Source organism: Carassius gibelio, chromosome B16 (genome assembly GCF_023724105.1).
Source record: "Carassius gibelio isolate Cgi1373 ecotype wild population from Czech Republic chromosome B16, carGib1.2-hapl.c, whole genome shotgun sequence".
In the NCBI taxonomy this organism is placed as follows: Eukaryota; Metazoa; Chordata; class Actinopteri; order Cypriniformes; family Cyprinidae; genus Carassius; species Carassius gibelio.
Genome location: NC_068411.1, coordinates 17,940,158 through 17,966,784, shown reverse-complemented (window position 1 = coordinate 17,966,784; position 26,627 = coordinate 17,940,158). Strand labels below are relative to the sequence as shown.

Below are 26,627 nucleotides of genomic sequence, written 5' to 3'. Positions count from 1 at the left end.
ATAGTTCTTAGAACTAGAGCAGACTTATAGCAGTAACTTGCTCAGGAACAACAATAACCAAACAAAGATACAAAGGAAGTGATCAGCTTAAATACACAACCCAGAATGAGGCACATGTGAAAATACTAGCACTGATAACAAGAGGCACAAGATTGACTTGAAAGTACCATTGTTTAAAACTTAATAAATCATTACAAAACAAAAACTCTGACAGTTATGTAATGGTTTTAACAGCCAGTGTTGCTATTTCAAGTTCCTAACCCTTACCAAAAAGTAGTATACTTCCAAGTTTATTTTATAAGTATACTTAAGTAAAGTTAAGTAAAGTTCAAGTATACACTTGTGTGTATTGTTTCAATACTCATTGGGACTCTAAAAAGAATACTTTATAAAAGTAGCAAGCTTTGAGTACACAACTAGTTTACCTCTAAGTTTGTAGTTTTTACTGCAATTATACTAACAGTGAACTTATAGGTATACTGATAGTTTACTAATTAAATACTTTGTACACTTTGAAGTATAGTTTCAGTAAACTACCAGTCTAGTAATTTGATACTGCAAGTATACTCGTAAGTTTTCTTTAATCTTTACATCATACTTTAAGTATACTACTATGTCCCTGTTTAGGTTTGAATTTGTATATATTTTATATGAATATCTGAACATACAAAACATCCAAAGAAAGAACAGGGTATCTGCTTGTAAACAAAAACATTTTATTCTAGCTTCACGCATTATTTTTTAAACATTTTTATATGGGTAAGTTTCATAAAAAATAAAGAAATACAATTTTGAAACAAAAGCTGAAAATAGACTATGAATTGGATTCAGATTGATAATCAAAATGCAGATGGAGTCGACCAACACCCCTTCATCGGTCGACATTTTATTCCATAACGTTACAGTATTGATGCTGTTTCATTTATACTTAAATGTCATTTTAAGTATTTCTGAGGATTACATAAAGCCCATTTCTAAGAAAGTAAGCTAAAAGCATACTTCCCTGTTTTTAGTTTAAAAGAATTATACTAATAGCACACTTGAATAAACTTATAAAGTTATTGCAGAATCTTGACAACCTTCAACGAAACATTGATATTTATAGATTATTTAGAGTATTTAAGGTTGAATAAAATATACCCTTACACATTTATTTATAAATCATAATAAAAACAATGTAAAGGTAACTTCCATATATGTAAAGATTACACTGAATCAGCTATGCTACATTTTTGGTTTGACAGATGAATATTCATTCCACTCAGAAAATACACCCTGAACACTCTTGGTCTGGGTGCCTTTTAGACTCTGTAGTAGGTAAAAAGGTTTTCTTTTAAAAACTTAAGTTTAAAAATAGCTTAATAGTCAGACTATATTGTTCCATTTACCATTTATTGTCTTTCAGTAAAGTTTGTGTTCACTTGATACGTATAGACGGTGGTTTTCAAACTGGTTCTGCAAGCACCCCTAGCACGTCACATTTAGGTATATAAATCTATATCTGACACACCCACTTCAGTCTCTTCTACTGAGCTGATGAGTTGGGCGCGACTGAGTCATCACGAGATAACGCGGTGCTGCCCTCTGCTGGGACAATATGGTAATACAGCAACGCTGTATTGCAGTAAAACTAATTCATTGTTCATTGTTATGAACTCAAAAAGAAATAAATAAATAAACAAGAAAAAATAAATATATATATATATATATATATATATATATATATATATATATATATATATATATATGTCTTTTTTCTTAAATATGTGTGTGTGTGTGTGTGTGTGTGTGTGTGTATTAATGCTGAAGAAAACATTTTGAATAGTGAAGTCAGCTGTAACTATAAATGTCAGTCACTGGAATATAGATGACTGCTTAATATCTTCTAAAACTTTATTGTGATGCTCCGCCAGCAGAAATGATGACAAACAAGTAGGCAACTCATCTCCTTAACCTAATAGTTTACTAGCTAATATTCCAAAGAGAGTCCGTTAGTTGACATGTACTTGCCAATTAATTAACTTGATTAATTAAAACTTTGTTTATTTTATTTATCAGTTTATTTAACAGGGACAATGCAGTATAATATTGCTACAGTTTCATGTAGCCGATGCTCTACATATAGGCTTCTAGCCAAAGGCTAATTTGCAGCCCCAGTCACTGGTTAGGCTAAAAAAAAAACAAAAAAAAAAACAACAACAAATGAAATAAAATAAAATAAACAACTAAGTCTATGTACAACTATCAATGTTCACATATCTGCTTTTGTTTGAACCACTTTTTCGGTTTTGTTTGAAAAATATTCAACTGTGTTTGCATTTTCAATTCAGCTGACAAGCTGTTCCATAACAATGTACCTTGAACTGTAAATGTAGATTGTGCAAATTTAGTTTGTAAATCATACAGGTACAGAATTTTTTGTTATTATAAAAATTGGGGAAGTACGTGATCGTGGTTTTAAGTTTTGTCAACTCAGATAGGCTTTTTTACTTTTCAAGTAATTAACAATTACTTGAAAAATTAAATAAAAATAAATAAAAATAAAAAAATAATTTATTCACGGTGTTAACATTATTGAGTACACAATATTATACCACAAGAGGGCAACATATTCTGTTTTAAGGCAGAGGAGACTTGGATCCGCTATATTGTTCTTTAGAGCACTTTCATTTATGGAAAGCAAAACAAAACAAGCAGAAAAAGCACCAGTTTTATTAGATAAATTGACAGTATTGATGTTTCTATGGAACAACCCGTTATCTAATGAGGAGAAGGGGTAGACTCTTATTGTACACCCTCCTGTTTCCTTGATAAGAAACTGCAACAGTGACCAATGACGTCACTGTCAACCCACAGTGCATTTAAAAAGTCAAACATGCTTTTATCAAATTAATAAATATATAGATAAATAAAATAAAAATAGAGACACTTCGACATCTGGAAACAGGAACACAAGCCTTGTTTGCATAACTCCAGGGATTCAAATATAAATTTATATTTATATATATTTATATAGAATAAATATATGTATGTATGTGTGTGTGTGTGTGTGTGTGTGTGTGTGTGTGGTATACATACAATGAGAAGATCATGAGGAGTAGTCCCTTCCACAATTTTTCACCAAATATACGTACAAAATATAAAGAAGTTATATTTTAATCCATAAAAATAAAGGTACCAATGATTTTCCGATTTAATTTTCATCTTTAAATATAAAGTGCAAAAACGTGTGTGATCAGATTAGATTTATTATCAGATGTGCACACCTTATGAAATATGACTATTCTGTAAAATAGGTTGAACTTTAACAGAGGAATACAATCCATAATGACCAAAACTGATGACAGTCACTCATCATCTGTGTTATATGTACTGACCCAACACTAACACCCAGAACATCTGAAATTTAGAAAGAGGAGTAGCGAGTCTTGACGTAGAGCATTATGAGTCATGGATGGAGTTCCTTTGAGTGGGGCGTGATCTGAGCTCAGCCCCATTTACAGCTCATTACACATCTGCAGAAGGATGTTTCCTGTGCTCAGAGCCAGACTATAAGTCTTTAGGTCCTGAATGAACAGTTAGTTCAGGAGGAGAGCAGGTCAAAGAAGGAGTGAATAAACCTGGGTAAAGATTTGTCCGATTGAATAGGTATGTGGATATCAGCTCTATACTATTTAAATGTATAAATTTATTTGACATTTTTTGCTTTCATATATTATACATACATATATATATATATAATACATAATATTTACGTTACATACATTAATTTAATTTACATCTAATTTCATGTTAGTTGATATTTAGACTATAGCATCACTGAGAATTGAATACAAAAGTATTTTTTTTTACTACTTTCCCCCTTATATTTCTAGCATTTTCATAAAAAAATGGACATCAAACCACTATTGAAGAAATTTGGTTCTTTGGCCCGAGCCATTCTCACATTTCTCTTTGCTCTCCTGGTACTTGGTGTGATGTTATGGGCATACATCCATGGTTTCCAGATAGCCTCATCTCCATATAACATCATCACCTTTGGTTTCTATGGGGTGCTTCTTAGCCTTCACGTCCTAATTCAGAGCCTTTTTGCTTTTGTGGAGCATCGGCGCATGAATGCAAGACGCAAACCATGCTCTTACACGAAAACCATTGGCTTTACTATATCAGCCTATCAGGAGGACCCTGCTTATCTCCGCGAGTGCCTTCAGTCAGTACGGAACCTGCAGTATCCATCGGAGCTGCTACGCATTGTCATGGTGGTGGACGGGAACTCAGAAGATGACCTCTACATGATGGAGATGTTCAGGGAAGTCTTTGCAGACCAGGATCCTGGCTGTTGTATATGGCAGAACAACTACCATTCTTGGAAGCCCACTGGGCAAGAAAAGGATGCAGCAGAAGATGAAGTAGTGTTTGAAGACCCTCAGCGCTTAGAGGTTGAAGAACTCATCAGGACTAAGAAGTGTGTGTGCATCATGCAAAAATGGGGAGGAAAGAGGGAAGTGATGTATACAGCATTCAAGGCACTAGGATCTTCTGTGGATTATATACAGGTTAGTGATTTTTAAGGTTGAGCATTAAATGTGTATGAGTATATACAAAATACTTTAAGAAATCTTTTTATTCTGCTGTTTAATCAGGTGTGTGACTCAGACACAAAATTAGACCCTCTGGCTACAGTGGAGCTCTGCAAGGTGCTGGAGAGCAACCAGAAATACGGCGCCGTGGGAGGCGATGTGATGATCCTTAACCTTAAAGACTCTTATATCAGCTTCATGAGCAGCCTGCGCTACTGGATGGCGTTTAACATTGAGAGGTCCTGCCAGTCCTTCTTTGACTGTGTCTCCTGCATCAGCGGCCCCTTAGGTAACACAGAAACTCTTCGACGTAATTGAGCCTATGTACTAAATGCTTATTTCTAGTCTTATATTGAATGAGTCATCTGTGTAGCTTAGTTCAAATAAAGAAAATTTGTCTTCATAATCTTTAATCCAATAACTTGCATTGCCTCTGAAACAAAATTACTTTCCAACGGATGCCACTACAGGCTATTGGATAATATTAATCAACAGCCAAACAATATTTAGGCATTGTTGTAGCAAACTAAATCATTCAGTTTCATTCTAGCATGTAAAACCATTTTTCTTTTTGTTCAGTCTAATTAATTCCAGATGGATAAAATAGAAAAACTTGTTTTTTCCCCCTAGTATTTAAGTCTTTGGTTCACTCAGAACACCGTTGTTGTGAAACACTGATTCAAATGTTGTTGAAGGCATAGGATTGATCAGTTCTCATCTGATCTGATCTAGCTGGCTTATTTTAGTTGTTGATCAGGTCTGAGTTTTGATATTTTGTCTGAGTTTCATGGTCTTTTCTTCAGGTCTTTATAGGAATGACCTGCTGCAGCAGTTCCTGGAATCCTGGTACAACCAGACGTTTCTTGGTACCCACTGTACTTTCGGGGATGACCGGCATCTCACCAATCGAATGCTAAGCATGGGCTATGCTACAAAGTAAGTAGCTGATTCACAATTAATTATTATTAAAGCTAAATACATGAGCAGTTGTCCATCTTTTGGCAGAATGGTCCAAATTGAGCACTGTTTGGCACGTTACAATTACAAACCATTCCCAGCTCAAATAGGATCATCTGCCGTGATATGATGAGGGTGCTCAATAATATCAATATTATAGTTTATACAAATTTTTATTAAAACTGATGCTTCATCAAAAATGGTTATTTGTAGCTATTCTGCGAACTTTACATCTCTGTATGATCAACCTGATCTCTTTGTCAGTATAAGTGATCATATTCATGAAGTGACAGTTTTATTTATTTGTATGATGTGATACATACAGAAACATATGTTGTTGAAGGTCCATCCCAAACCTAACCAGCAGGATATAAGCAGATCATACAGAATTGTACGAAATTAGTTGAAATGTAAAATGATCTACGCTATGTTTAATTTTTAACAGGAAGGAAAATGGGTCTGTGACTGTTTGTTCAGCTGACATCTTTCTGATAAATGCATAAATAATAGACAAAAACTTTGCAAAATCGTTCTGAAAATGATGTGCTCTGTAATGGTGATGGAAGCTGGAACCAATCGGTCAAATAGTGGAAAATAATCAAATGACAATGAATGAATTTCAAACAGGAATGTTTTAACTGAGTTTCTGTTTCTTTAAGGTACACTGCCCGTTCTAAGTGCTACACGGAGACTCCCGCTCAGTTTCTGCGCTGGCTCAACCAGCAGACGCGTTGGACCAAATCCTACTTCCGTGAATGGCTGTATAATGCTATGTGGTGGCACAAGCATCACTTGTGGATGACCTACGAATCCATTGTCTCAGGCATCTTTCCTTTTTTTGTCACTGCCACCATTATCAAGCTCTTCTGGACAGGCACTCTGTGGGACATTTTGTGGGTCTTGTGCTGCATCCAGTTGATTGGTCTGATAAAGGCAGCCTATGCCTGCATCCTACGACAAAATGCAGTGATGCTCTTCATGTCCTTATACTCTGCTCTCTATATGACCAGCCTCCTGCCTGCCAAATACTTTGCCATTATCACCATGAACAAAAGCAGCTGGGGGACATCGGGCCGTCGTAAGATGGTGGGGAACTATATCCCCCTGGCACCTCTGTCAGTGTGGGCGGCCATCTTGTTGGGAGGCCTGGGGTACACGATCTACAAGGAAAGCATTAAGCCTTGGACAACAGACGGAAAGAAAGAGGAGATCAAGTTTTTGATATTTGGAGCCGCAGCTTATGTGTGCTATTGGCTTGTAATGCTCTGCCTCTATTGGATGTGGTTTCGGAGATTATTCCGAAAACGTTCACAGAGTTACACTGTGAATGTATAAGACTAATATTTGGGCACATTATTTATTAAGGAACACTTGCACATTTTATATTTTTTATTTTTAAATGGTTTACATGCAATTTTATTTATAGACTTTTTAAACTGTTTTCTTTTTTGTTTCTTTATTTGTTGTTTTGTTGTTGTTGTTGTTGTTTTGGCATTGCACATATTTTATGCCATTTATGATGCCTATAAGTATTCAGAGATCAGAAATGACGTGGAAGCAACCAGCCTTCATGAAATATAATGACCATATGAAATGTGCAAAAAGCAATCATACAGTCAACATCGATGCTGTATGTTTTTAAACTGATAAAATATAGTATTGACCCCAAATAATAGAAAATGTTTATGAGTGAGGGAATTTGAACATTGCTGTACATCACTGAGCTTAGTGAAGTGATATTGTTTGATTGTTGAAACACTAAGACATCCTGTTACACATTATTTATAGAACAAAGATAAAACAAAAATACTACACAGTGAGCAGCACTGATCATGTGATTTTCGTGATAATTTGGGATTTGATATTTTCAGAATGACTGCTAAGAAAAATATGACAAATATTTCATGACAAACAATTGTGCAGGTATTTCCAAATGTTTTTATTTATTTTATTTTATTTTTGTACTTGTTAATCTTTTCTGATGTAATGTGACAAATTGTATTTTGTATGATGTTTTTAAGCACTTTAATAGAATATGTTCGGTATGTCTATTTATTGATCAGTTATTTTGGCAGGAATATTGTGTAAATGTGAATTTACAAATGTTTGATATTTAAACAATACTAGAGATTAAATAAATTATTTTAAAAGGAAAATGTGCTGAACTTATTTCAAACCTCACAAAACAATTCTACCATGAATTATTATCAGATTAAAATAACTATATGTAATATGTATATATAAGTAAATATTTCATATTTTGCACTGCTGGAATGACCGCAGCATTTAAAATGCAGATCTAGTTTGGAGGAAAAAAAATATCAAATGAAAAACAAAACAGATTTATTTGCCTACATTTTTTAAACATAATTTTATATGCAAAGCGTATACGTGGACTAGGGTGCAACACTGAAGACAGTTTCACAATCTTTGAACAATATACAGTTTAAGGGAGGATTCCCTGACATTTGTACATCCAGAACAGCAGTGACATGAATCAGTTTGGGTGTCATTTACAGCTAAATCAATAACACTGTAGGATAACAGACCACAAATATGTTATGGCCATAATTGACCTGTGGGATAATGTGCATGGTCAACCCAAAGTAAATGATTTAACCTTTTGTGTGGTTTACAGCATCTTGTCACACATGAACACTAAATCAAAACAGGGTGGGAGTCATTTTAGGGTAATTGCTTCATGCAAATAATGTCATAAAGAAAGTTTGTGTTGTACCATGTTTAGACTGTTACCAAAGGCAACCAAGTTTGACACCAATTATATAGGAGGTTGAGAATTAAAACCATCAACAAAAATAAAATGGCCAGAAACAAGGAAAACACTGAGTAATGATCTCTATAAAACTATATGAGCACTAACTACAGAATATCAGGAGAAAAAAAAGTGTACTTCCATAATGTAAAGTGCTCTATTTTCATGCAATAAGTTTGTTCTTAATATACTAAAAATTATTCTTTAGTATTTCTTAAGATAATATTCTAAGTGTACTAAACATTTATGTACAAAATTATTGTATGAAAACAGAGCACTCTAAGTAGATAATGGAAGAACACTTTTATTTCTCCTGAGATTTTACCTAGAATCACATGAGAAGAGTATTACCTCAAACGTTTAAGGTTTATGATTTTTTGGTTTGTTTTCAAAAGGCAGCACTTCTTTTAGGATGTAAAAAAAAAAATAAAAAAATAGATCTTAAAACAGTGAATTTAATGTTTTTATGTTCATGAAACATCTGCTGTGCAATGTGATTAGAGTTGACCTTCACTGAAATGTAATAAAAATGTTTAATCATGACAGAAATAAAAACATTCTGAATATTAAACCATATGTTTGAGAAATTAAGAAAAAGGACAGTAAGATTCAGAGGTATTAAAGGGATAGTTCATCCAGAGATCAATCATTAATTACTCACTCTCGTGTCCTCACAAACACTTAAGACCTTAATTTATTTCATAACAAGAATTAAGGCATTTTTTATGAAATCTGAAAGATTTCCCATGCTGCATAGACAGCAATGCATTCAAGGCCTAGAAGGTAGTTAAGGAAATTGTTAACAAAATGTCCAATAAAACAAACAATTTAACAAAAAATAATTGGTCAATTAAAGGAAGTGAGAAATTGTTGACTGTGAGTCTCAGCAAGTCAAACTAAAGTTGATTTATTTTCTGTTCTATTCTATTCTATTCTATAGGGTTTACAATGTTTTCACAATAGCTGGGTTGAAAAAATTATTACAATAACATTTCCATCACTTGATCACTTGTGTACATGACTTTCATAAAAATATCAGACTTGCACTTAAATTATTTCCCCTTGAAGTGGGTGGAGCTTATTAGCCACGTCAAAATGCATGATGTAATTGCTGACAATGACCCCCTAATGTCATAATTATCAAGGTTTGGTAAATAATTATCCCAGTCACTTAATAAACCATTTATCATTGTAGGAACATGCCCTGCAAATATACAGGTGCTTCTCAATAAATTAGAATGTAGAGGAGAAGTTAATTTATTTCAGTAATTCAACTCAAATTGTGAAACAATTAAATAAATTCAATGCACACAGACTGACGTAGTCTAAGTCTTCAGTTCTTTTAATTGTGATGATTTTGGCTCACATTTAACAAAAACCAACCAGTTCATGATCTCAACAAATTAGAATATGATGACATGCCAATCAGCAAATCAACTCAAAACATATGCAAATGTTTCCTGAGCCTTCAAAATGGTCTCTGACAATCATTGACACCCTTCACAAAGAGTGTAAGTCACAAAAATTCATTGCCAATAAGCTGGCTGTTCACACAGTGCTGTATTCAAGCATGTTAACAGAAAGTTGAGTGGAACGAAGAAGTGTGGAAGAAAAAGATGCACAACCAACCGAGAGAACCGCAGCTTTATGAGGATTGTCAAGCAAAATGGATTCAAGAATTTTAGAGAACTTCACAAGGAATGGACTGAGGCTGGGGTCAAGGCATCAAGAGCCACCACACACAGACGTGTCAAGGAATTTGTCTACAGCTGTCGTATTCCTCTTGTTAAGCCACTCCTGTACGACAGACAATGTCAGAGGCATCTTACTTGGGCTAAGGAGAAGAAATGGACTTTTGCCATTGGTCCAAAGTCCTTTTTTCAGATGATAGCAAGTTTTGTATTTCATTTGGAAACCAAGGTCCTAGAGTCTGGAGGAAGGGTGGAGAAGCTCATAGCCCAAGTTGCTTGAAGTTCAGTGTTAAGTTTCCACAGTCTGTGATGATTTGGGGTTCAATGTCATCTGCTGGTGTTGGTCCATTGTGTTTATTGAAAACCAAAGTCACTGCTCCCGTTTACCAAGAAATCTTGGAGCACGTCACACTTCCTTCTACTGACCAGCTTTTTAAAGATGCTGATTTCATTTTCCAGCAGGATTTGGCACCTGCCCACACTCCCAAAAACACCAAAAGTTGGTTAAATTACCATGGTGCTGGTGTGGTTGACTGGCCAGCAAACTTACCAGACCTGAACCCCAGAGAGAATCTTTGGGGTATTGTCAAGAGGAAGATCAGAAACAATAGACCAAAAATGCAGATGAGCTGAAGGCCACTGTCAAAGAAACCTGGGCTTCCACACCACCTCAGCAGTGCCACAAACTCATCTCCACCAGTAAATAAAGCAAAAGGAGCCCCGACAAAGTATTGAGTGCATGTTTAGTAAATTAACATACTTTCCAGAAGGCCAACAATTCACTAAATGTTTTTTTTTTGGAAGTATTCTAATTTTTGAGATTGGTGTGTTTTTGTTAAATGTGAGCCAAAATCAATCACAATTAAAAGAACCAAAGACTTAAACTACTTCAGTCTGTGTGCACTGAATTTATTTAATACATGAGTTTCAAGTTGAATTACTGAAAGAAAAAAAAGTTGAGAGAAACTATACTTTACTTGAGTTTTTATATTTCTGTCAACTTTCCTTTTTACTCCATTGCATTTCCTAATGAAAAAGGATACTTTTATTCAAAGCATATTAGTTACGCACTACAAAATAAAGTCATAAGAACACAGACTGCAAGAAAGTGGATTTGACATCCGAGGCCATGTTGGGCCACCAGAAGCATTCCTTCAGCAACGAGAGGGTTTCATTGACCCCTGGGTGACCAGTGCCAAGCGATGTGTGAGCAGAGTGAATGAGTGGTGTGCGCCGTGTCCTGGGCATATACTGATGTCCCGGTGGGCAACCTGGCGGGGTGTTGGTGGTTGGCTCGGTAGGAGGAAGAGTCTCAGAGGACCAGGTAATAGGAGAGACGATGACTCTTTTTGGAAGAATGGTTTCCAGAGTTTTGGGATTCTCTTCGGGGGCGTAACATCTGGAAAGGGCGTCAGCCTTCACGTTTTTCACCCGTGCGCATTTGAGATGGTAAAATGGAAGCGGGTGAAGAATAACGCCCAGCGGGCTTGTCTAGGATTTAGTCTTTTGGCCACTCGAAGGTACTCTAAGTTCTTATGATCTGTGAGGACCAGAAAGGGGTGTTTGGCTCCTTCCAACCAATGTTTCCATTCCTCCAAAGCCAGTTTGATGGCCAACAGTTCCCGGTTGCCGATGTCATAGTTGACCTCCGCCGGGTTGAGTTTCCGGGAGAAGAAGGCACATGGGTGGAGGCGGCTGGGATTCCCCTGCTGCTGAGAAAGGACCGCTCCCACTCCGGTGGTTGAGGCATCGACTTCCACAACGAAGGGTCGGTCGGGATCGGGAAGGACCAGTAGTGGGGTGGTTATAAAGGCCTCCTTGAGGGTGTGGAAGGCCTCTGTGGACGGCCGGTGTGGAGGCAGCTTGGAGGCCCGTTTGGGGCAGAAGACGTCACTGAAGGGGGCGTAGCAGTGAGGGATTGCGATGGACTGATTTTCCACTGGGCTCTCTATTGATGTGGAACAGACTGGAAGTGGTTCAGGGGAAGGTGTGGCTGGAACTGGACAACCGGAGATGCAGTTTTTGAAACAGGCGTCGTCCCACTTCAGGACTTTGCCCGTCTTCCAGGAAATTACGGGGTTGTGCTGCTCACCAATGGAAGAGTCCAGCTGGTCTGCCGAAAACTTCCCGGAAATGGTCGATGCAGCTAGAATAAGACTGGATAACTGGGTTATTTTGAGTCCATATAGAATCTGCCCACAGTAGTGCTTTACCTTGCAGCTGCGAAATAACAAAGGCTACCTTAGATCTCTCAGTGGGGTACAAGTGCGGTTGCATCTCTAGGACCAGCGAACATTGTAGGAGGAGACCGCTTCATTCCTCCACCGAACCAGAGTAGGGCACTGGCCTGGCCATGGGACTGGCGTGAATGGAAGGTGAGGAAGTGCTGGCATGGTTGACGGTATAGTGTTCGCTGGTGTTGGGGATGCAGGTGTAGCCATGAGTGTTCTTCGGAGTGCATCAACCAGATCTTGAAAGGGGTCTGTGAGGCTCATGCTTGTGCCTGCCGGTGAAGGTCCGGTCATCTGTTACGGATCACTCGGGAGGCTGAGGAGTAACAGATAAAATGGTTTATTAAACAGACACAAGCAGAGGAGCAGGTAGTGAAGGATGAGTGAGAGGATGGATCCGTGCAGGCTGGGTGAAGACGTCCAGGGGTGAAGGTGAACAACACACACGCACACTGGGAATCTGGATCTCCGGAGAATCGCTGGAGAGAGGTAAGTAGAAGAGGAGTTAGTCCTTAGAGTTAGCGTACAGGTAAGAAGACCTTGTCGCGAACGAGACCGGACAATGACTGAGTGTGTGTGTGTGGTTTTTATAGTGCTGAGGTGATTGGGTGGTGATGAGGATCAGGTGGATGTGATCAGTATTCCGGTGAGGGCGTGTGTAGTGATTGAGTGGAGGTGGAACCTGGCGTGTTTGTAACACATTTATATACATATACACTATATATACATATATTATATATATACAATTAACATTTCTCATGTAATATTCTAAACTGTGAAGGTTTAAAGGCAAATTTCGCTGTCAAGAAAGGTCCACTGTTAACGTTCAATACTTTCAATAATGTAAGTTACATATAAACTTATCAGGATTTTGTTGGTCAATGTGACAAATTTTCATGAAAAGCTTGAAATCAATAAAATAGTTTATTATAATTTCGTCCTTATGCAAAATTCACCAGATTGATGAGGAACAGTAAACATAGGTGCGGTCAGTAGTAAAAATTTTATGAGATTTTGTTGGCGAAAAAGGTCCAATGTCAATAGTGTAAAGATATGAAGTAAAAGTCACTTTCACACCAAGCAGCTTTCTGTTGATAAATGTAGAAAATTCAAGTGACCAACTTCTGCATGCATGGTATGGGAAACTCCCGGATGCATGGAATCTGATTGAAATTACTATTTTTTCCGAGAAACAGACCACACTTTTAAGAACTTTAAACGCATATTCTATGGAAAATGACTCAGATGACCAACCTGAGCTTAACACAGCTCTTCCGGTTATATATATAAAAAAATATATATTTTCATTAGCAAAATTCCAGTAATGGACCTGCCCTGTATCATTCTTACTCATTCAACACTGAGAGGTTGATACTACGGTCACTACTGACATCAGCCAGCGATTTTCCAGCCAGTGGTTTCTGTTTGGTTTAGTCATGTTTTATTTGGTCAGATAAAGATTGGCATGGATATAAAGATGCAATGACTTAAACATGCAACACTCATCATGATTATGCTTGAGAAAATCTAAACCTCTTTCTGTTACTGGTAATCAACCAATGGCAAAAATGATGCCTTACCCTTCACAAATGTTTGCAATTATTTAGAGCCCGCCCGCCCTGTTTCCTTTCGCTTTCTTGCGTCAGAGGGTCTGCAGACCCAGACGAGCCATCTGAGAATGATTAAAAGAGGAAACGGATTCCTGTGAGTAAGACATGCTGTGTGTAACTCACAAAGTGAATTCATCCAACTGTCATTTCTGTTTAACCTCTCACACACTGATCATGCAACAACAAAACCAGACCACGATAGCAACCACAAATGATTCAGCTTCACTGATTAAATGAATGTCATCGCTGTAACCGCAACCTTTACTGTACTGATATTTTTGTACATGACAAACAACTACAAAGAATAATAATTGATACTTAGGTTTTACAACTGGTTGTTGGTGTTTTTTTTTTTTTACTTAATTCAGACAGAAGTGAAAATTCATAAATAATTTATCCTCATGTCATTCCAAACCAGAATGATTTTTTGACACAAAAGAAGATATTTTGAAAAATGTTTTTCCATTGTATATGTGTGGTGCAGTGTTTTGAAGCTGATTTCGCTGAATGAATAAAAACATCTAAAACATTGTTCAAAATAACTACTTATTTTTCTTTTTTTCATGAAGGTGAGAAATTGAGAATTTTTTTTTTCCACTTACAATAATTTAAACATTTAAAATAAAAATAATAAATACAATTTTATATTACAGTAAAGTAACTTAGTTATCAATAATTAATCCTGTGTGCTGTACTAATACAATGTAAATTAAACAAAGGGAAAAATATCATAGAATATGTAATAAACTGTAGTTATGGAAAAAATAGCAAAACAAGACCTCCCAGGTGGTATGCAGTATTTATTATATATTGCCAAATCATTTTGTTTAAATTCTATTTTTGCATATTTTGATCAATATGCAATTATATTTTTGCCTGCAGTTTGGCAGATTGTTTGATTTGACAGGACTGACAGTTCCCATGGATTTTTTTTTTTTTCACTTCAATTGAAATCCAATTAAAGGCACATTCTGCTGGATTCCAGCAGTGTTTTAAAAACATTTCTGTCTCTACAGTCATTTCATGTTGATAGTCATCAAACATTTTGACAGTTTTTTTAATAACTTTGGAAAGAACAGTCCTCATTACTGTCTCTGAAGACATGACTAAGTTTCCATGTCACATCTGATAGTTAGGATAGTTTGTTTTCTCAAGGAAACTCTGCCTTTTTTCACATTCAGAACTTTGTAATGATTACATCAAAAGGAAGAATAAAACAATAGAAGTCTTGTAAAACAATATTTATATCTATATCATATAATTCTGTCTAAATGTATTTGTTTGACATACAAGTACCAATTATTACAGTCCAACTGAGACTTTTTCTGTACATGAAATCTTCACACATTAAAATCCAGAGGCACAGGCACAGGTTGCGCCTTTGAATTACTACTTTCCACTTCACTTTGACATTGTGTAGTCTGCTATTTTGGGTGGTTTCTCTTAACAGTCATGACTTCAGCACTGAGTTGGCGGACATCATCTTATCTCAGGGTAGATAAGTAGAGGTAAAGAAGTGCCAAATGAGACGAGAAGCAGAAATATGACCAGTGGTGATGATAGTGATCAACAAAGTTCATCCCTAAAAACCTGCTTATTTAAATGTATTCGGAATTTATGGGAAAAGAAAAAAAAAAAAGATGTAGCAGCTCTAAAATACACATCGTCACAACAAAGATTACAGAAAGTTGCAATCCCCTGTACAATAAAGTATTTCCCTCGTAATGGGTTGTTGGGACAACAGCAGCAAAACATTGAGTAAAGACTTTAAAAGGAGAAACGCCTTGAGTCACGTCTGGCTATATTTAGTAGTATAAAAGAGGCTTTATAACTTGATGTAGTGGGCAGAGCCTCACTCATAAACTCAGATTCACTGGCTCACACATGTTCTCTTCTTCATTTTCAAAAGCTGACATCTATATAATACTATTTCAATTAGTCTTTAATAATCTGGTCCAAAATCAAATAGAAATAAATGCTTACGGGGGAAACAAGTTGTGCCTTAATATTTAATTGCATTTCTGTTGTTAGCAGTGAATCAAATATTTCTTCTTTTCTGTGAGTTTTGTTTCCTGGGCTGGATCACACTCATTGTTCCCAGTCTGATAAGATAACCAATGTAGTGCCCTATGGACAAAGAGATATTTTTAATAAAACAGTAAACTTGTAAAAACATGTCTAGGTAAAATTTCAAACCCAAATTCAAGAGAAAATATAAATAAATTATATTGTACAATAAAGAAAGACTATATTTTAGTATTTTTTATTTATTTATTTTTTCTTTTAACTTAAAAGCTCATGGGTGGTCAGAGGTAATATTTTAGGTTAAAGGGGTTCAGCAGACTAAAAAGTTTGGTGATCCTTGCTATAAGATATTCTCATGTTCAAACCAAATCAAATAGGAATTACACAGAATAATTACACCAGAAATAAAGATTTTTTTACCCTAGACTTAAGAAGACCAGCAGAAGCATTGCAGTCAGACAGGTGGTGACAAGCGCAGGACTGGGCAGCCATAAGGTAAATGGATCTGTAGAGGACAGGGGAGGGAATCGGCCTCCTGGGAGGAGAGCCTGTTCAAAGACACCCTGTAGTTCTGCATGGCCTATCTGTGCCAAAGGGACTACTGAAGTGAAAACCACAGATAGTTGGTATGTATAGACAGTGGTCAGTACTAGCAACATCACAGGAATGTAATTAGATTTCATAGATGTGAGTGTTCACCGGTGAGGTAGTAGTAGATACGGACGAGTGAGTGCTCCTGGGAGAATATTTCACACTGGTAGGTGCCTGAGTGCTCTGGCCGGGCAGAGGGGATGAAGTAAAGTGGGTCCACTCCAACCGTGACCTCATCAAACCGATCCATCAACACCGTTCTCTCCTTAATGTCAGTTCAGTGGTTGTAAGTACAGAAAGAGTTGGAAGGAAAGGCTTAGAAATGATGATCTTAAAAGTACTGTCACATTCAACTCTACATGTAAATATGCATCAAATATTACTACATGCTAAATGAATGAATAGTAATTGGAACTGTAAGAAATACACTGTAATTTTGTCTGCATAAAGAGAAAATAATATTGCTATAGCCCCCTCTAATTTTGGTAAATTCAGCAGGAGACATACTGTAATTTTGACTGCATTTAATTAAATTAAGGAACACTCTCAGAAAATAAAGTACATAATTGTACATTTAGGGGTACAATGGCTTGTCACTGGGGCTGTACCCTCAAGGCTACAGCTTTTGTACCCTTGGCATAGGCTTGGGAACATATACCATTTCGGCCCTCAAAAAGGTAAATACATGTACCATGAGGTCCAATAATAAGCCCTATGGGGTACGTTAGTGTAGATTGTACCTTGGGGGACAGAAAAGGTCTCCTACTGTACCCCTTTTTCTGACAGTGAATGAATGAATAAATATACCAAATATACAGAGGGTAAAGTAAGTATTGAACTCATTCTAAAGGTGCTGTTGACATTAAATTATTATTATGTAATTATATAAATTATTTTGTGCACTAGACACTTTTCACACACACTACTGAACATATATAATCCCACAAAAGACTCATATATGTATGTTTACATGCTCATGCACTATAAATCATCTTGCACTGTTCCCCAGCCAGCTGCTTGACTCACGATGTTTCTCTTTGCACAGGTACAGTATTATGTGAAGCATTCATATAGTCTATATATATATTTTCTTTTTTAGTCCTGGATTGTTAAACATTTATATATAGTATATTCATATTCAAAATCTGTCATTAGGTTAGTTGTGTATTGGTTTTTCTTCATTGTTGTGTGTCTGTATTTACGTAGCACCGTGGTCCTGTGAGGCACAACATTTTGTTCCATTGTATGTCAACACGTAGTGGAATGACAATGAAGCTCAACTTGAACTTGACTTGAACTTGGCTTGATATATAAATTAGATAAGGCTTGACATTAACACCAGCCAACCCGCCAAATGTGGGTGGATTCCAGCTGTGGCGGGTAACACAGTGACTCCCACTACCCACTTTAGCAGGTTGAATTTTATATAGGCCTACAGTAACACAGCTCAACATTAATGCTTGTCTTAGACAAGTAGATTTTTGAAGGGGCAAGTGAAAGAAGAGAATTTTACTAGCCTGACCGGACAACTAATCTGATTAAAGCATCCAATTATGAAAGCACCGAAATTTCAGCGAGAATGATCAACAGTAACAACAAGGTTGCGCCAGTTGAGGCTCACAAGAAATTAAAACAAACGAAGACAACTGCGCGCAGAAGAAATAAAAATGTAATTTGTAAGGATAAAGATATGTAGGCTAATGTAGGGATATATTGTCAACGTTGACTGTTTTTGCTCGATTTAGTTAATGAAAATAGTTCCAAACAAAGATCACAGCAGAACAGTCGAGCATTTCTGAGCAACACACAGCAGTGTTTTGTTACTAAAAGATTCTTGTTCGTGAATTTTGAATCATTTGAGTCAGTGATTCAGTGGCTCATTCATAAAGACAGGCACTTGTTTCACTCTTGAATGAATCAACCGTCTGAACAATTCGTTTGAGGCTTCAATGACTCATTATTTAAGACAGTTGCTTGCTGCCACCTACTGGCAGTTTGCTTTTCTAGTACATTATCTTTGCATTTTCTCCAACATTTCATATTTGCATATTAAATATATATTTTAAAACACCAAGCTCACAACATTATTTATGCTGTTAGAATTTTGCAGTTTAAATTAATTCCTGCTATATTTCAGCTATTGAACTGACTTTGTAACTGCATCTGAATGCCACTCCAGTCATTTCTGCTTCTGCAGTGGAAAGATCAGTTTTGTTGAGACTGATTTAATTTGATTGGTAACAGCCCTATATTGTCATAATATATTGAGTGAAATGATTAATAAAATGTAAGAATTTGATATGAAAGATGATGCATGTATTTAACATGGTTAGGGAAAATATCAGGCCAAAGATGACCTAGAAATAAATGTAAATACATTATGTATGCAATATTAAGTTATGTTAAACGTAATTTGTCCAACAACAAAACTGTGGCCTGTAAAAATGCTGAGTGGCTAAATTTGGAAAACTAATGAATGGATAAATAAATATTCATTGAAACTGAACAAGTGTCCTGAATAAAAAAAAAGTGTTTTTATAAATAACAATAATAATAATAATAATTATTATTATTATAATTACTATTAGTTTTGTATATAAACTATGTTAGCTATTCACGGTTTGAACTGATTTTCTCATCACCACTGAATATCTCCAGATTATCTCTGCATCTGTGGGAAGCAGGAAAGGGACCTTACACCACATCTGAGTCCTGTTGTTCTCGTTTACTTTGATTTCCTTCACTGTAAAAGCACATACATCACACACACACACACACACACACACAAACACACAGCAATACATTAGACTCAGATCTGTAACACTTCACCTTGCAATTGAAAGCCTTTTGTCAACAGAAGAACAGAGGCAGCACAGTCTACCCACCATTCACCTAATTATAATATTTAAGCAGAGCCTCTGGTGAGAGCAGCCAAGGAAACGATACACTGAGCAATAATTGTAGCTGTGTTGAGTGGAAATGAATATCACAGTGTGTGGGAGAAGGCCTGCCATCTTATGTGACCCACAGGGCTATCTGTGCGAAATTATATTATGTGTAAAAGTGTGTCAAGGCCCAAGGTTTCATTTAACAACTTTGCTGTGCTCCTAAGTAGAGTTAAAAGCTGTAGATGTTTGGGCTGCGTAAATGCCGTTACATAATTACAGAGGTGGTTCTGTCAGGTCGAGTTATAACATATCCATCATGTCAAGTGTGGAGAGAGTGGGGGAGTGGGGACTGCATAGAATAACATATCATAATATATTGAACAGAACACTGCACACATGTAAAGGAGCCTGTCAACTCACCAGGGCAATCCAGCGGGAACTCACAGGAGTCGTACTGACAGGTCACGCAGTTATAAACAGCACCTTGAACCTGGAAACCTTAACAATACATTTGATCCCATTTATAGTGCACTGGTTTTTTTGGGGGGGTTTTTGTAGTCTTTGAAAAAACTTTACATGGCCGGAACCCAATGATGTCCTTTCTAAAATAAAAAGGCATTTTCATATTTTCACATTCAAATAGCCATTTATACAGTGAGAAATATATATATATAAAAATGTATAAATATATCCACATTCTCATTCATGCATGACACCTCATGAACGTAATTTCCAGAGCTTTTTAAATTAACTCCATGAGCATTTCACCATATTATTTGATACTGTACAGCCAGAAAATCTTCACAACAATAAGTACAATTTTGGTTTAACATCTATCAAAAAAAAAACTTTTTAATTAAATCATTTTTTTATATAAATAAATGAATAGACAATAAGTTCCTTTTATTGTAAAAAAAATTTAGTTCTTGAATCATATTATATCATACGAGTTTAATGATTTCAATTAATTGAAATTAACTGAAATATTTAAACTAAAGCTTAATTTAACCATTAAACTCTTTAAACAATTTGTTATTTTTTTTCTTTGAGAATTTTTTTTTCATGAAAGCACTAGTTTAAAAAAAATTGTTTCTGATAAACAACTAAAGAAAAGATGCAACCCATAAATTTCTGCAAGAACTTTAAAGACAGTCATTGGTATGTACAGCAACACCATCATAAGGGAAGTTGTTTGCTGTCACTATATACTGAGTCTCTGGAGTACTCAACAGGACATTTGAAGTAACTTAAAATGCCTAAAGGTTCCTCAGAGATTTCAGTGTAGCAATCTGAGGACATTAAATTACATAGCAAGCACTTTTTTGCTTCATCGGGGGGTCATGACACATATACTGTAGGTGCAACTCACCACATGGGGGGAAACATTCAGATGCTGCAAGAAACGATAAAAAACATATTTTAGATACTGCAATATCCATAAGAAAAGAATGTACGGTATAATAGTCAGTAATACTCAGGTGGCTGGGTGCATTGAGTTTTGGAGTGGGAGAACTTGCTATGATTTAAGAGTGAGATAAGCGGAAATTGTAATGAAATTTATAGGGAAAAGTGAGAGCTGCAATATTGAAGATGAAGGCTCAGGTCCAGTTTTTCATGGTTTACCAAGCAAAAGCAATGAAGTGATAATGTAAGTCTCACCTCTGGGCAGCCTTGAGGCTGCAGCAATGAAATTGTTTGCTGCTGCCTGTAGCCTGGACTCATAAACTGTATCTGAAAGAAGGGGGGAAAGGGGAGAAGGACAGAGCCATTTATCTGAATTTCAGTCAAAGTGTGTATGTCAAAGATTACATGTCTGTTTCTATCTGGATCTCTCACTGATATTTCCTGCCAGTTCCAGTCGGTCTTTTTTGCATTCCTTAGTTTGAGGGGAAAATGGGCTCCACAATTAAATCACTGAATGATTAGAAATGACCTCAAGTAAGCAGTTCTTGTTGAAAATGAATAATTGGGGAAAAACGTCTTCAAACGATCAAATGTATCATTTCCAAGGGATAAACAATTTGTCTATAAATTATGTAATACTTGCAATCACACCACTAGAACGGACAGGTTTACAGCTTTACAACACCCAGCATCTCATAAACACTCTGTGTATCTGGGTGTGGTGAGTGTACGCAATCATTTCGCATTTGTACATATCACTTTTATGCAAGTCTCTAGGCCTTCCCTTTAGAATCTAAGTGCTTGGAGAACACTGATAAAGGATTGTCACGCTTACTATCTCCAATGAATCATGTCTGAAAGGAAATATTTACTACTCTGTGGACTCAGGGTAAATCCTTTCAAATTGTCACAGATCTGGTCCCAAACAAACACAGTTAGTCTATTACTTGGTTGCTGAAACAGGTAATTAGATAAATCTGTTACCATAATTTTTCTGCTGGTCAAATTCCTCCACTATAGGCATAATTTCAGCCATCAAGATATTCTTCAGCATCAAGTCATAGCCTCTCCCTGTGAAAGAGATACAAAAACATTATATGCAAGAAACTGTACACATTCTGAACACACTATAAATAACACACTATTTTTCTAAGAAATATCAGCTTCAGCGTTTTGTTACAAAGCAACGTTATATTCCAGCTGAAGGATTTTTTTATAACGTTGCTTACTGAAAGATCGTTTTAAAGCTGCAGTAGGGAACTTTTGACGCTCTAGCGGTTAATAAACAGAACTGCTTGCGTCTTGCGTAAGAACATAGTAGCCGGAGCTACTTCTCTCTGTTTATGTCTATGAAGAATCACCAATAGTATGTTCCTGCACAACCGGAGGCTGCAGATTCAGGACCGCAGATCTGGGCCGCAGTTCTAGGACCCTAGTTTTTCCTGACAGCGCCACCTACCGTACTGGCCAATATAGCGATGGCTGCAGTTTCAGGAACGCAGTTCTAGTATCCTGTTGGTTTAGTTTGCAGTCACGTTACTTTGTATAAAGCATCAATATATTAATCTCAGTAGCATGTTTTTAAATGTGATTTTTGATTCAAAATGCAGCAGAGTTAAATTACTAAGTGAGTCACAATTTTAAATTTAAACATGAATTTACACAAAATATAAATGAAATATCAATTTTGTAAAATTGATGATATCAATGTTAAAACAATTGTAAAAAATGAAGAACCTTAAAAGTCTTGAATTGTCTCTTGAATTATACAGTATATTGATTCACTTCCTTAAGGTGAATTAGCTCATTATCAGGTAAGTTAAAGTTGGAATCAGCATATGGAGTCACTAAATTACTGCCAATATTTTAAAAGTTGTTGAGAGGCAAGACAAGACACAAGAATGATTCAAGAATGTTTATTTATATACATATATACATATTCCATATTATATATATATATATATATATATATATATATATATATATATATATATATATATATATATATAATAGTTCAGACCAAAAGTTTGGACACACCTTCTCATTCAAAGAGTTTTCTTTATTTTCATTACTATGAAAATTGTTGGAAGACCATTTCAGGTGACTACCTCTTAAAGCTCAAGAGAATGCCAAGAGTGTGCAAAGCAGTAATCAAAGCAAAAGGTGGCTACTTTGAAGAACCTAGAATATGACATATTTTCAGTTGTTTCACACTTTTTTGTTATGTATATAATTCCATATATAATTCCACATGTGTTAATTCATAGTTTTGATGCCTTCAGTGTGAATCTACAATTTTCATAGTCATGAAAATAAAGAAAACTCTTTGAATGAGAAGGTGTGTCCAAACTCTTAGTCTGTACAGTATATACATGTCATTTTTGTGACAACATCACAACAGCACCAAAGTGAACCCCTTTTCCATCAGTTGCTGCATGGATAGAATGGCTGTAGGCTTCAACTCTAGAGAAAGAGAGAGCGAGAGACAAAGAGAAATAAATAAGAAACATTTGTTTAACATATTCAACTGGAATATATATATATATATATATATATATATATATATATATATATATATATATATATATATATATATATATATGAAAAGTGAAAGTCCTTGCAGCATGTGGTGCATCTCTTCAATTCGGGCAGGGATTTCCCTTTTTGATTGTTATATGTATCTTGAAAAAGTGAGAGTGTACTTGTTAGAATATTTTGAGATCATGAAAATATCCCTAGTGCCTTTTTTAATCATCTGTCCTACAATGAGCCTAATCGAATCCATAAAATCACTTCATATTGGCCATGCAGAACATGACAGAAACTAACACATGATAGCAATGTATAACTGTATGTGGAATAGACCTGCAGATTAGGCCAAATTGTAACAAACTATTAAAATTGCCAAATGCCTAATTTATCATTGCAAAACAATGCCAAAACAACAGGCTAACACATACTGCAACTAGGCAGTCAGTGCAGTTTAATTGTGAAATATATTTTATACATAAATATGGTAAAACAACGACTATTAAGCCAGTATTCACACTAATACATTAAGCTGCAGGTAAATCTTACAAACCGTACATCAACCATGCTCTTGTCATCTGATAAGTTTAATTAATGTGCAGGCTAGATTCACTTATAATACTTCGTCATTAAAACACAATTATAATTTATGAAATCATAGCCACGAATTAACGTCGTAGTAATTAATAAAACTAGCTCACAAATTCTTAATTTGGTGGGAATTAATTATTAATTCATAGGTAGCAGTTCTCACTATGTAAACTTTGCACCGTTTAAACGTTATAAAATAAAACTTAATTAAATATCGATACTCACCGTCTGGTTGCTGTCCACGTCGTCCATCTTTAATTAGTGTTGATTCAGTACAGTAGGTGGCGCTGTCACAAAAATACTAGGGTCCTAAAGCTGCGGTCACAGAATTGCGGTCCTGTAACTGTAGCCTCCGGTTGTGCAGGAATACCCTTCTCAGAATCACAAAGGTACTGGGTTACTCCGCCGCGATACCCCCGAAGCAATCTAAAATAGTCCTAATATAAACACTTATTATAGGTGTACCCTAGTGATTCAGGACAAGCCAAAAACACGGTTTGAAAAATGGATTCATGGTGTATTCGCTTATTATGTTAATTTTTCTACATTTTGAACACAAACAAAGTTACGGACCGCAGCTCTGATTGGTTGTTTTTTACCTGGAGCGCATGACTTTCTGCAAATGGCAATAGGACCACTGGGAGGAGCCAGAGGAGATTGATTTTTTTCACAGATTATCTATCTCATATTCTACTGTCAGGACATAATGACAGGTTTAATAAATATGTAAAAAAATATTTTTTTACAAAAGTTCCCTACAGCACCTTTAATATAATTTCGGTTATTGTTATTATAAAGTAGTTTATTAAAAGCAAAAAGATACTCGAGACCATACTACATTCTTTTCGTAGCTACCGTAGTCTATTGTTTAGTAGAGTAACACCAATAGTATTTAATTTATTAATTATTACCTACTTTTCCTGCTTCAATTACTCTCGATTCATTGTTGAATATGCGATCGAGTGTTTTGAAACAAGAGTCTACGTTCCTTATATTGTAGTCGGTGAGAACGTGGCCCCAGCACATACGAAGACTGTCGTCGACATCAATAAAGCACTGATAGCAATTATAAACTGTGTTAATTACAGAGCTGAAAAGCAACAGTTTAACGATCATTGTAAACATTTCTGTTATTCAAGGACCTGTTATATTATTCCTCAACCTGTTTGAAACTAAACAACTTTTGAAAATTCTGTTTACATCAAGGATTACATCATCATGACGAAATAATTATCAGATGGGCACAGAAAATTTGACAGGAATGACAAAGGGACTTTGGCAATACACATAATTTTAGTAATCTTAGTGATTTCTTGTGTTACAATAAACATATATATCAACATTTATTAACAAATAGCAAAACTAAATTTCTCTAGTTCATTGTAAAGTGTGGCCTATATGACTATATAGGCGCGTGTATGATCCTTAAAGGGATAGTCCTCAAAAAAATTTACTAATTCAAACCTGCATGACTTTCTTTTTTTACATGGAACATAAAATATATTTGAAAGAATCTAGTCAGATTAGATGACACGCTGAATTTAGATGAAAACAAGGCTGTGAGGGAAAGACTAATACAATTGTACGCACTGCGTAAATGTAATAGATCACATCATTTTCACCAACTCACAACTTTAAAAACAGTTTTAAGGGTTTTTTGTCTATGTTTCAGCAGCTGCACAATAGGTATTTTGTTAAACAATGGTTCAAGCATTGAACGCATGCTGTAGTACTTCGATATCCCGCAGCCTCGTTTTCATTCCTGTCATAATTTAAATATGGCAGTACCCAGACTTAGCTATATTGGTGACCAATGATCAGTGATTTCATATGGACAAAAAATACAACAGAAACCAATGTCAGTGAAAACCTAAATGTTTGGATACCAGCATTCTTCAAAATATCTTCTTTTACGTTCCACAGAAAAATATAAAGTCATACAGGATTGGAAGGACATGAAAGTGAGTAAATGGCGACAGAATTTTATTAGGTTTTAGGTGAGGCTAGTTCAGTTTGAGCTTGCAGTGATTCCAGACAAAAGCAATATACGTCTGTGATGTTCATGGTCTTGTGGAGTGTTCCCCCATTAAGAAATATTGCTAATTTACTCCATTGTCTTTTCAACCCTCTTCCTGCTCCCATTATGCACCATTTTGCTGCAAAGTAAAGAGATGGGGAGTGTGTGTGTGAAAGAGAGAGAGAGAGAGTGAGAGAAGGGAAAAGGGAGGGAGAGGGTGATGCCTGTGTGCCTGTTGATGATGGTGGTGGGGTGCTATTGCAAATGATCCAAATTGACCGGAACAAAGGGAAAGGAAAATGCTTTCTTTGCATGTGATCGACCACTGCTCTCTGAGTAGCAGACAAAAGAAAGGGAAAAGACAAAACGTAAATTTACAATAACTAAATAATGGGTGAGATATTTGGAAAAGCTTAATTGCCTTTTCAAATATTAATAGAAAATTAAAACATAAACATATTTTAAAAATCTGATGTAATAGGATCCCCAACATAGTCAATTTGTGTATGTGTGTCTGAGAAACAGAGAGACTACCAATCAAGCCCACAAGCTGACTGCATCCCATATCCCACACCCCTCCCCCCATTCCATCACCCCAAAACCCCCTCGCCTGCCTCCACCCCCCTCCCATCTTTTCCAAAGTGTCGCCATGGTAACGAGACAGGGTACCTAATACATGAAGTTAATATATTTCCAGTGGCAGGAGCGACTTGGGTACTAATGCATTCATCTGTCTCTGC

The 26,627-nt window shown here is 36.0% G+C and overlaps 2 protein-coding genes across 3 annotated transcripts; one reads left to right on the top strand and one right to left on the bottom strand.

The window, feature by feature from the left end:
• Nucleotides 1–3,881: 3,881 nt before the first annotated feature.
• Nucleotides 3,882–7,849, top strand: has1 (hyaluronan synthase 1). Its single transcript, XM_052577989.1, has 4 exons — nt 3,882–4,556; nt 4,644–4,869; nt 5,384–5,516; nt 6,197–7,849. The coding sequence occupies exons 1-4, from the start codon at nt 3,891–3,893 to the stop codon at nt 6,870–6,872; spliced, it is 1,701 nt and encodes a 566-aa protein (XP_052433949.1). The 5' UTR covers nt 3,882–3,890; the 3' UTR covers nt 6,873–7,849.
• A 6,860-nt stretch (nt 7,850–14,709) lies between these two features.
• On the bottom strand, nt 14,710–26,417 carry spaca6 (sperm acrosome associated 6). Of its 2 annotated transcripts, XM_052578009.1 has the most exons (9): nt 24,782–26,417; nt 21,735–21,821; nt 21,006–21,077; nt 20,716–20,739; nt 19,767–19,844; nt 19,101–19,201; nt 16,567–16,723; nt 16,288–16,468; nt 14,710–15,969 (listed from the first exon to the last, which is right to left on the bottom strand). In XM_052578009.1, exons 1-9 carry the CDS (start codon nt 24,993–24,995, stop codon nt 15,870–15,872), a joined length of 1,014 nt encoding a protein of 337 aa, XP_052433969.1. In that variant the 5' UTR covers nt 24,996–26,417; the 3' UTR covers nt 14,710–15,869. The 2 variants fall into 2 exon arrangements, 1 of the variants encoding a protein (XP_052433969.1); XR_008157328.1 differs by lacking the exon at nt 24,782–26,417 and having other exon boundaries at nt 19,157–19,201; nt 21,735–22,053.
• Nucleotides 26,418–26,627: the final 210 nt, after the last annotated feature.

Coding starts and splice junctions, on each gene's coding strand:
- has1 (XM_052577989.1), top strand. CDS start 3,891: ATGGACATCAAACCACTATTGAAGAAATTTGGTTCTTTGGCCCGAGCC. Junction 4,870..5,383: donor CTGCATCAGCGGCCCCTTAG/GTAACACAGAAA, acceptor TCTTTTCTTCAG/GTCTTTATAGGAATGACCTG. Junction 5,517..6,196: donor AGCATGGGCTATGCTACAAA/GTAAGTAGCTGA, acceptor TGTTTCTTTAAG/GTACACTGCCCGTTCTAAGT.
- spaca6 (XM_052578009.1), bottom strand. CDS start 24,995: ATGTTTACAATGATCGTTAAACTGTTGCTTTTCAGCTCTGTAATTAAC. Junction 20,740..21,005: donor AGCCTCAAGGCTGCCCAGAG/GTGAGACTTACA, acceptor CGTTTCTTGCAG/CATCTGAATGTTTCCCCCCA. Junction 16,724..19,100: donor TAATCTGGAGATATTCAGTG/GTGATGAGAAAA, acceptor ACTGACATTAAG/GAGAGAACGGTGTTGATGGA.